Raw genomic sequence first — 11,346 nt, forward strand, 5'->3', positions numbered from 1 at the left:
AGGTGGCTGGGACTGTATTTATACAGAGGTGCTTGAAAAACTAACCCAAATGATGGTGTGTTATTGGGGCTTTTTTGTTTAGTTCTGTGTCCCTCTTGGCCCTCCACACACCAACCCAAAATCTGCTGGTGGAGCCACTTCCCACAGCTTGTGGCTGATTTCCTTCCAAAGGGCTCTTTCACACAGTGGGAATCCAAACCCTGCACTGCCAAGGAAAGAGGGCTGGTGCCTGCAGGGCCACCGGTGTATGGGGCAGGAGGTCTGTGACCAGTGGCTCCAAAAGCTTTATTGCTCGTTAGTTTCTGCTAAGTGAATCCAGTACTAACAACCACCGCCAGGAAACACGGGGGTAGCTGTAGTTAGGGACACCCTGGCGTGGTGTGAGGGTGACAAGAAGGCCCCACTTGGTCAGTCCAGGCGTCCTTGGGATGATCGCAAGGCCCCACACCTTGGAGCACGGTGGGTGATGCAGAAGGGTTATTGTAGAAACCAAGGGGGAACTGCAGCCCTAGGCCACAGGGTCCCGACCCACCAGCAGCTCTTTTTTAACACAGGGTGTAAAACAGAGCGCAAGGAGTTGAGTCCAGCAGTCCAGAGAAGGTCCCACTGCCCCCTCCCCAGCACTGGGCTGCCTGAGCCTCCTTTACTGATGGAAATGGGAGCACCTCTGCCTTATGCAGTCCCCTGTAGGCTCTGTGCTGGTCCATCCAGAGGTGGCCACACTGACTATCCATCCAGAGGGACAAGCTGAGCCCTGCCATTCCCAGCTGGACTCTGCCATCCTGGTGGGCTAATTGGTGGGCTCTGTGGCCATGGTGTCCACATCTGGAGATGGCAGCACGCTGCTGTTCCCACCGTTGCTCACGTTTTCCTTGCTGTTTTCTCTCGTGGGGTCACTGTCTTTATCCTCCACCCTCTGCTTGAGCTTGAGGGAAGAATCTCTCCGGGACAGAAGGGGCTGGTAGCCAGCAAAGACTCCTCCACTCACGTTTGTTCGCTTGTCTAGGGGTGGACAGAAAAAGAGAGTTGTTTACCTGGGGCCCAAACTGACTGTTCAGATGAGAAAAAGGTTTGTAGAGTCCCTCCTTGCAAGAAGCATTGGGGTATCCTCTCTGGGAGTCCTTCCAGCCACCAGATGCCCCCAAAGGGGAAGATGGGTGGGGGTGTGGGCTCTGCCCCAGCATGGCTGTGCTCAGGAGGTCCAGGGAAGGGTGGTCAGCTGGGTCAGCTGGTCTCCTACCTCCTGGCCCGATGGGGTGCATCAGTCGGTTCATCTGGACGTTCCAGTGCTTGACGTTGGTGCTGGCCTGTCGCAGCTTCCGCTGGGCCGCCTGGCAGGGGACGGAGGAAAGGGGTGAGCTGGTGCCCCACTGCCCCTGTTCTGTTCCCTTCCGTGAGTAAGCCTGGATTGGAGGTTCCCTCTGGGATGGAGACCTCCTCTAGACCTTCTGCTCCCTCTCCAAACCTCCCCCCTTCACACGCTCCCACTGTGAACATCGCTTTGGACACCAGTGCTTTGTCCCCAGGGCAGGACACGCTTGTCCTGTCTCAGCCACTGCATCATCCCCTGCCTACACACAGCACAGCTCAGAAACCCCCAAGGCAATTCCAGCTTGGTCCTCCCCAGTATGGAGGTGACCCTGGGAGGGCTGGGAAGTCCCCTGGGTTTGGTGTGTGAAGAGACGTGGCACTGACTGATGCTCACCATGACATCTTGGTCCACCCGCTGCCTGTTCACTCTCACTTCTTCCAGCTGCTTCTGTGCCTCTTCCAGGCACTTGTTCTTGTTCTCCATCTCCTGCTTGAGGACTTGCTTCTCCCTCTGAGTTTTGATGATATATTCTTCTTGCTCCTCCTTCAGCTTCATCAGCTGTTTCAGCTTCTCCTCCTCCTCAGCCAGTAGCCTGACAATGAAGAGCAAGAGGTGAGGATGTCCCTCTGCCACTTCTTCCACCAGCTTTCCCTGTCCCAGCCTGCATACTGGGAAGTCACCAGCACACCCCAGTACCTGGGAGCACTGAGCTGCCCTGGGGAGCACATCCCCATGCCCAGCTGCTGCCCTGGGAGCGGGGCTGCTCAAGCAGGGGGAGGGATGCCCTGGTCCTACCTGGCCTGTGCGTATCTCACAGCCTCCTCGTCCTGCCGCGCTTTCACTTCCTGCTGCAGGGCCTCCTGGAGCCTCTCCTGCATGTCCTCCAGCTCCAGGATGCGCTTGCGCTGCCGCTCTGCCTCTGCCTCCTTCAGGACCATCTCAGCCTGCATGGAGGCACGAGCCTGCGGCGGGGACAGGAGCCATCAGCTGGCCGGGCCACCACCAGTGTCCCCAGAACCCACTTAGGCCCACCAAGCAGAGTGGGCCAGACCAGGGACAGTCCATAGTGACAGGTCCAAAGCAAAGCTGTTTCCCTGCTCAGGAGACAGGCTGTGTCACTCAGAGCCAGTGCTGGCTGTGAGGTCAGAAATGGGCACTCTGTCTAGCCTGGCACCAGCACTTGTCTCTCACTGACCCCCAGCTAAAGACCCTCGAGGCAGATTGTCCTCATGTCCTGCTCAAAGGGATCTCAGGCACAACAGAGCCCAGAGGCGATGGGTGGCAGCAGCACTGCACATCCAAACCCCTGGGCTGCCCCAAGCAAGGGAAGGGGAAGGAAGCACCCACCCCACGAGCACCACAGCCCATGGCAGACACACCATGGGATGCACCCACCTGCTCAGCCTCCCGCAGCTGGATCTCCAGGGTCCTCTGCATCTCCTCGTGCTGCTGCCTCCGCCGCTGCTCCTCCTCCTGCAGCAGGATCTCTGCCTGCCTCTGGGCCTCCTTGAGCAGCTCCAGCTCCTGCAGCTTCCTCTCCTTCTCCTCCTGCAGCTGCTTGAGCCGCTGTGTCTCCTCCTCCTTGGCCGCCTTGCGCTGCTCCCGCTGCTCCCGCTGCTCCCGTCGCTTCTGTTTCAGGTCCTTGTGCAGGGACTTCTTTCCCTCAGCCTGCAGCCGAATGGCCATCTGGATGGCTGGAGAGGGAGGGCACGGTCAGTGGGGACATGCAGGGGGCATGGGGAAGCTGGGGAAGGGGTGTGGGGTGGGCACGGACCAAGCGTCCACTCCTGGCGCTGCCGGGTGTCAGAGGCGCTCATCTCGTAGGTGCGGGACAAAGTCTTCACACAGAACATGCACCTCTTCCCATCCCTGTCTGGCAACACCTGCAGGGAGAGGACACAGCACAGCATTACCCCCTGTACCTCACCTTATCCCCCCATCTTCAGCCACAGGGCTGGCTGTCCCATGCTCATGGATGTGAAATCGTGTGTTCTTGGGTGTCCCTTCCTGGAGTCTGAAGGGTCTGCTCTCCCCAAGCTGAGCATGGCCCGGGCTGTACCTCCACGCAGCAGTGCTTGTCCAATGCGATGCTCCCCTTCTTCTCCTTCCGTTCCTCGCTCATGTAGTAGGACAGGACACTGGGCTTCAGCATGAACCACCGCTCCGACCAGTTCCTCCTCAGCTGGCCCCTCTTCCAGAGGTAGCCCTGCGCCCGAGAGACACAGAGATCAAAACCGTGCTGGGGGCGGGATGGAGCTTGTGCACCAGGATATGGGGGCTCCTTGCCTGTTTGAGCACATCCTCAATGACCTCCTGGTACACCTCCTCCACAGCCATGCTGACGGCCTCCTGCTCGATGCCTCTCAGGAACCGCCCCGAGTTCACCATGTCCAGGAACTGCCACACTGTGAGCCCGCCCTGCCCCTGCGGCTCCTGGGACAGGTAATCATCCAGCTCACAGGAGTTCAGCTCCACGTTCATGGCTGTGCAGATCTTCTTCAGCAGGTACTCCACCTGTGGAGATGGGGACACTCAGTGACAGGAAGAAGCTGTCCCCACCCCATCAACCCATTTTGGAGAGCCCAAGGCCACATCTCTCGCCAGCTTGGAGATGCAGGACCCTGATCCCAGAGGGATCACCCCTTGTAATGGTTGAGGCATTCCAGGCAGCAGGCTGGTTCAGGAAGCTGGAACTGGTTTAGAGTTTGACCACTACTGGGAGGTTTTTCCTTTTAACACCAAGGCTGGGATGTTTTGGCTGGTTTGTCTGCAGAGTAAGAAAACTCTGTAGACAAGAGCCTGAGGGAGTACAGGCCAGCACTGTTAAACCCCATTCAGGACTGTTGTCTCAGGGCCACGGTGAGCTCAGCACCACTCTGCTTTCCAAAAATCACTGGGGAGGAGCAGGGGGACAGGTCCTTATGGAGACGAGCATCATTTTAAAACTGCAAATGAAGTGCTTTTAAAAGAGTCAAGGTGGTTGACATGATGTGGGGAAGACTTATTACAGCTCAAGTTTTGCTGCCAGCTCTCCTCTGCCCACGATCTGGGGACTGAGACTGTTGGGTGACTGCAGAGAACCACACAGGAAGGTGACATACAGCAGGGTCCCCACACCCAGGTGGGTTTTTTATGTCATTTAATTGTGAGAAGGGCAAGAATTGAATGCAGTTGTTTAGGATGATTCAGTTTTTCATGGTCTGGGGCACAGGAAACACCTCTCCCAGGGCACAGGAAGTGCGGTCACCCTCCTACGTCTGCGCAGCACAGTGCTTCTTGTCTTTTTTCTCTCCCCCTTTTTTTTTTTTTTAATTTTAGCTTTTCTGCTGATCTCAGGAGGTTGAAGGGGTAGAAGGCAACAGCAGCCATTTGCCCAGCCAAGTTCCTTCTGCTGAGGCCTCTCCTGGCTTCTGCACTTGTGCGCTCTCCCCAGATCTGCCCCCCTTCTCATGGGGGTTTAATCTGACCCCAGAGAAAGGGAGAACCTTCCCCTCTAAATGCTGTGCAATTTGGAGATTTGGCGATTACTGCCAGAGGCTTTTCTTTGGCTGGCACCTCACCCTTAACACTCTGCATGCTGGGCAGGGGCTGAGCACCCGGTGGCAGTGGCCACAGAGACAGCCAGGTCTGCTCTGCCACTGCCCTCCAGGCAGAAGAGGCTGCAGCATTTTGAAGGGGTCTCCCCTCTAAAGTCCCCCTCTTCTCCCTGGGCATTGGGGGTGGCTGTGGGCACAGTGGGGGTGCCCAGGGCAGAGAGCCCCCTTGTCCCACCCCCAGCCTCCTTTCTCTTGTCCCCTGGAGCACCACAGCTTGCAGGATGCAGTGGGACATGCCAGGAAGCAATAGTGGGATATGTCACCCACAAATGGGGCTCTGCCAGCACATGGAGCCCTGGGAGGACAGGGATGGGGGGAGAGGCAGGTCCTACCTCATCTGGCACCATGACGAGAGGGTATTTGTCTTCAGACAGAAAGTTGAAGAGACACCAGAGCTTGAAAGCGTCCTGGTGGGACACAACGCTATTCCCATTCCGGTCGGGTTTGTAGTTCTTCTTTGCTGTCAGGGTCCAGCAAAGCTCATCAAAGTTTTCTTTGACAAAAGCACCTTCCTCCACCTGCAGGCAGTGAGTGGGGAGCTGAAGAGCTACAGAAAGGAGTTCTGGGGGAGGAAGTGCTGTAGAGAAGAAACCTTCACTCCTAAAATCTGTCCAGTGAGAAGCATGGGGTGGTTGGCAGCACCAGCAGGAACCGTGGGGTGCAGCACATGCAGGATGGTGTGGAGCTTTCCAAGCCCACCTCCCCAGTGCCTCCATGGTTTTTAGGTTTCTTGTTATCCCATTCAATCACAATGAGGAACTGAGGAGTGAAGGGAAGTGCTGGCCCGAGGGCAGCCAGCAGGAATGGTGCCTCCACCAGCCTCGTCCCTGCTGCTGTCACAGTTCTGTGATCATGTCCTGGCACCGTGAGCTGCCCCAGGCAGCAAGTTTGGTGCAGAAGGGTGACCCGTGATGGGGATCAGAAGAGCTCTGGCTGTCCCTGAGTGTTCCATCCCAGCTGTGTGAGCCACACACCACCAGCACAGGAGCAAACTGCGGCCTGTAGCAGTTTTAAAACTGAGTGGTAAAAGCTAAAAGCTTCTCTTACTAGGAAAACCCACTTCCCCCTTTTCAGGCTGCCTCTGGGATTCTACTAACCATAGTGAAACCAGAAGAGGTGTGTTTAAAGATCACCTCCCAAAGAACCACATGGGCAACTGGAAGGATTTTGGCCACTCTGTGATGGGGAGATTGGGCTGGGCTGACCTTGGGCAGCTCCTGCTCTGAGCCCAGGGAGCTGGGGAAAGCTTTGTCCTTGCTTGCTGCAGACCAGATCTCTGCAGCCAAGATTAGCATTGCTGGACCAGGCTGGGCAGCTGCTGACCAGCTCTGGGCAAGGCAAAGATGGGCACAGGGATAGGGACTGGCACAGGGACTGGCACAGGGATAAGAACACCGGGAGAGCCAGGGGAGCGAAGGGTTACTGCACCCAGCTCTGGCCCCTTTCTGTGAGCACACAGTGGAAGAAAGATGTCAGTCATTCTTCCTCTCCTCACATGCTTGGAGGAAACAGCACCCACAGAGCAACCTGTGGCTGTGCCAGACAAAGGTGTCTTTGAACCGTGGAAAAAAGGGAGAAAGCCCCTGCCCAACTCCTGCTCCTGCCCTGGCACCTCATCCTCCTCCCTCTCCTGTTTGCCAAATGAGGTCACACCTCAAATCTGAGCATGGCTGGAGAGAAAAAAAGAGGCTGATTTTTCTCTCAGAGCCCTTCAGGAAACGTGGGCAGAGATGCTGCTCCATCCAGAGCCATGATGTAAAGGGATGACTTCATCCTTGCCAGGGAGATGCTGAGTATTAAACATTTCTCACCCATTTTGGCATTCACCTGAGCAGTCCCCATCTCTGTGCACCCTCTTTCCACCCACCAAGGCATGTGATTTCCAAGAGCTAAGGGGAGCTCCCCTCAATGTCCTCACTTGAGGACTAGCAGGTCTGGGGGATGACCAAGGAACTCACCTTGTCCAGGATGTACTTGTTGAGGTAGGGCATGTAGCCCTGGCTGGACACTGGCCCATCATCGTCATCGCGGAAATGCTCTTCCAGTGCCACGGGGTCGTGGGGGATGCACAGCACCGTGTACAGGTTGTGAGACAGCACCTGGCCAAGCACAAGGGGTGGTGAGAAGGTGAACAACCTCCAGCCCTGCCCCAGCACATCCCCAAGGTGCCACCCCCTCACTCAACTGCCTGGGGACTGTGCCCTGCATGGCATCACCTCCTGGCAGCCACAGCATCGAGTCAAGGTTTGGGTTTGGCATAATTTCCAAATGCAAACCTTAGAGAATCATTTAGAAACAGGCAAAATTCGAGGATTTTTCCACATTAGTTTTTTTTCTTGGCACACGAGGAATTTCTTTCTTTAAAGGGCTGTTTCAAACCTCTCAGACCAAACAGGACTCTGATCTAGAAAAGCTGATAAGCCACCCCAAGCTGTGCATTTGGCACAAGCATGGCCCAGCCTGGCAGCAGCCACTGTCTGCTCAGGGCACAGAAAGATGGAAACATGAAATGAGGAAAGACTGGTGAGAAACTAAGCAAAGGTTTTGTCTGGAATGGAAGCAGACAATAGAGATGTAGAGACACACCATCCCCAGAAATATTCAGCAAGACTTGCCAACAGCCTGTTTTGTTCAAATCCCCCCCAAATAAAACATGTTTAGAAGCTCATGGATTTCCCACGTGCTGGAAAGCCTGGAACAAGGCTGCCCATGAGCACTACCAGCATCTCTAGCAGGTGGTGCTCTCCTTGCCTTTACATGCCAGAAGCAGGAGATGGTTAAACAAGTGTCCCAGACTGACACCTCCCCACTGCACCAGGATCTGCCAATGCAGCTTACCAAGGGTTCAAGAGAGGGGATGGAGGAGATGGAACAGCATCCCTGCTCCTCTGTGCAGGGCTGGAAATTTCCTCCCAGCCAGAGAGGAGCCGCCGGAGGCCATGATGGCTGCTGCAGCTGGAGACAGTTCTTGCTTGACCAGATTTTCTTTCTCTTTTCCACCTTCTGGACCAATGGGATCAGCAGGACTCCACCCTGTGCTCACACAACAGGGCTGTAGCCCCAAGCACTGTTGCTTTGGCTGTGCCTTTTGGGGCTCGGTGCAGCCCCAGGGTCCACACAAGGGTGGAAAGGCCTGGGAACATCATGGACATCCTCCAGGATGATAACAAAACCACCAGGATGAATTCAAAGTCTGGGAATCATATCCCATTCCGTGTTTCCAACATAGGCCCTCATCTCCATCCTTCACCCCTCCTCCCAGAGCACCCCTAAAAAGCTCTGTGAGGTCTCACTTGTGACCCCGGCCATGGGGGACACCCTGAGCCCTTCCATCCATCCCAGCACCCTGCGACCTGCAGCCCCTCCTCTCACAGGGCTGTCACTGAAAAATGGGGAGGAAAGCCCTGGCCTGGTCGATGGTGGAGTGACTGGAGACAGGAGAGGTGGGAAACCCTTGCAGCCTCTGAAGCAGTGACGGGAGGAGGAGAATAAGAGTAAAGGGATGCTACGAAAGCAGTTTGCTGGTACAACCTTTCCCTTGTGGCATGCCAGGGATGGCCGGGGGGGCAGGGGTCTGCCTGACTCCTCCTCGTGCCCTGGATTCCTCTGAGCACCAACCTTGTTTCTATTCTCCACCCTCTCCCACCGCTGTCACACCCATCACCTGTGAGAAGAGGTGCCCAAAAGCACCAGGGCAGTGCTCGGTATTTCCTGCCTCCTGCCCCAGCCACGCATGGCCACACTGAAGGACCACACCCCATATCCCATCCCACATCCACAGCTCCTCCAGCTTGGCCGGGAAGGGGGATGCAATGGCACTGAGAGGACAAACGCTCTTCCAAGAGCACGGCTGGCTGGGAACAAAACTACCCAACGTCGCTGGGTGCGCAGCACCCGACCGCAAACTGTCCTTCCTTCCTGTGCACACACACACCTACACTCACAGCGGCATCTGCACACGCCTGCCTGCGCACAAGTGCCCCTGCAAGGAGCCCAACGGCTTCCCACAGCTGGGCCTCCACACTGGAAACCCCAACACGTTCAGAGCGACCGCCTGGAGCGCGGCCGGAGCTCAGCCCCAGCTCCCACTCTGCCCGGACGCTCCCACCCAGCTCTGGGGCTGGTTCCGTCCTGTAGGTGCAAAGCCGGTGTCTCTCCCACCCCTGTTCAAGACCCTTCGTGTAGCAACACGCCCGGGTGAGGGAGCAGAGCACAGCCCGGCTCAGGGCTCAGCAGCCCTGGAGGAGTTTGGAGTGGGCTCGGCCACTTTAACACTTTATTGCTCAGAGCTGCGAGACCCCGGATTCCTTCCACACTGAACCGTGGCTGGCCTGTGTAGGCTGGGGCAAACAAGCTCTCCCTGGCCTGGAGGTAGGTGGAAGGTCATCCAGAGCTGAGCTTTGCTGTTCAATGACCTGCCACCAGCCCACCCCCTCACTGAAGGTGCGTGGGAGAACATCCTTTCCCCTCTGGAACGTCCCCCTGGATAAAGCCGCTGCGGAGGTGCCATCCCCAGCATCACCACAGCCCCTACACCATGGTTTGCAGACCCTGTATGAACTCTCCATGAAACTGCCATTAAAATCAGATTCTCTGTGGCCTCAGCATCGTCACTGGTGACAAAGATCTCTCAAGACAAGCACTGCACGTGTTCAGGCTGGTGCTTTTGGGTCCATCACATGCCTGGGCCAGGCTCTGGATCCTGAGCATGGGTGCAGGGGATGCTGTGACGGGGGTACAGCAGCCCCTCTCAGGGATTAGCAAACCAAATTAATCTCTGGCCTACTTTAGGATTTTCCTTAATTCCTTCAGCTATTTCTACAGCTTTAGTGGGTGAGCGTGGCTCGCAGGGCACATGCCATGCGTTCTGGGGGGCAGCCGAAGGCTCTCGGCCGCAAAGGCTGAGCAGGAAGAATCTGCCTCCCCGCTGCTTCTCCTCCAGATCCCTGCAAACAAAACTCTTCTCTTTGGGGCAAAACACACCCCCCCACCCAAAGCCCAGCACCTTCCCTGCAGTCTGTCCTGGGGAAGCCCTATAAAACAGAGGGAGTAGAAGAAAAGTGGGTCTTTTTGCAATGGTTCAAAACTGGTCTCGCAGACTGGCAGCAGCTGCCAAGTCCTGACGCAACACCTCCCCATGCTCAGCATGTTCCTACTCAGGTCTCTTCTCTCATCTCAGACCCTGGTACCAACCAACATTTCCAGCCGCAGTGCCAGCCTAAGAACCAAAACGGATGAAAAAGAAAGATTCCCACCGTGTGCAAAGGTTAAAAAATCCATTATTCTCAGTGCCAAGGGGCTCCCTGGTGGGTTTCAGCAACCCTGGCCTGGGGGCAGACAAAAAGGTTTTTAAAGCTATTGATGAAGGGCTGAGGGCATGAGCCCTCTGAAAGCCGCTAAGAGCGGGAAGAGGGGAAAGCTGAGAGTTTATAAAATACTGTGTTATTTCTGGTCACACCACTGAGGACTTTTTGTTTAAAAACAACCTGCCCCTACCTCTCAACCCACTGGCTGAGCAAGAAGGAGAAACACAGGTGCTCCGGCAAGCAAGAAAATGTAAACAGTTTGGGCTCTTAGTTCACCATAAAAAGCATAAGAAATTGATAACAACTAAAAATTAGATTTCTTATCATTTTCACCTAGAAAACACATTTGAGCATTAATTCCCCCCCCCCCCCCCACCGTCTTTTTTTTAAAGGGACATGCCACAGAGCCTGAGAACTTCACCAGAACTATCGTGGAGGCAACAATAAGGTCTTATTGATCTTAAAATTTAACAATTTCTCCGTGGAAACCCGCGGGGATGCAAAGCAGCCCCGGACTTGCTCTGCCCCTCGCTGCCCACCCTCCATCCGTGCGCCGAAGCCACCCGAGCTCCCCGGGGACTCACTTTGAGCTGGGATTTGGAGACCTTGCCGCTCTTCTCCACGTCCAGGGCGGTGAAGGCGTACCAGATGGACTTGAGCAGCTCCGCTCGCAGGTCCATGGCTGGCGGCGGCGGCGGCGGCTCTGCCGAGCCCGCGGATCCGGTTCCTGGAGCCGCCCGGGCGGGCGGGACGCGGGGCGGGAGCGCCGCCTGCTCGGGGCGCCCCGGGAACCCCCCGGGCCCCATCGCCGCTCCCCGCACGGCCGGGGCGGCACGGCCGCGGCTAGCCTCGACTCTCTGCTGAGCTCGGCGCAGAGATCAAAAGCTCCGTCATAATTTGCGTTTTGGGGAGAGAAATCCCCGCCCTGGCTCAAGCAGCAGCTTCCCCCTCGCAGCAGGAGCGCTGCCTTTGGAAGGGATCGGTCGCACCAGGCGAGAGGAGACTCAGCCTGTGGCATCCTCTCGGGTTGTGCCGAAACCTCTTCTTCTGCAAACATCCTCTGGGATGTCCAAAAAACGACCCACGTGACTGCCGGCAGCCTGCACCAGGCTCAGGTTTGCAGTCGGACTCG

At 56.4% G+C, this 11,346-nt stretch overlaps 1 protein-coding gene across 1 annotated transcript; it reads right to left on the reverse strand.

Annotated features, from left to right (window-relative positions):
- Positions 1-268: 268 nt before the first annotated feature.
- Positions 269-10,919, reverse strand: DEF6 (DEF6 guanine nucleotide exchange factor). Its single transcript, XM_068995953.1, has 11 exons — positions 10,799-10,919; positions 6,867-7,007; positions 5,241-5,426; positions 3,599-3,826; positions 3,372-3,518; positions 3,087-3,195; positions 2,708-3,006; positions 2,108-2,274; positions 1,706-1,904; positions 1,241-1,331; positions 269-1,002 (listed from the first exon to the last, which is right to left on the reverse strand). Exons 1-11 carry the CDS (start codon positions 10,892-10,894, stop codon positions 791-793), a joined length of 1,875 nt encoding a protein of 624 aa, XP_068852054.1. The 5' UTR covers positions 10,895-10,919; the 3' UTR covers positions 269-790.
- Positions 10,920-11,346: the final 427 nt, after the last annotated feature.

Source organism: Aphelocoma coerulescens, chromosome 26 (genome assembly GCF_041296385.1).
Source record: "Aphelocoma coerulescens isolate FSJ_1873_10779 chromosome 26, UR_Acoe_1.0, whole genome shotgun sequence".
Lineage (NCBI taxonomy): Eukaryota > Metazoa > Chordata > Aves > Passeriformes > Corvidae > Aphelocoma > Aphelocoma coerulescens.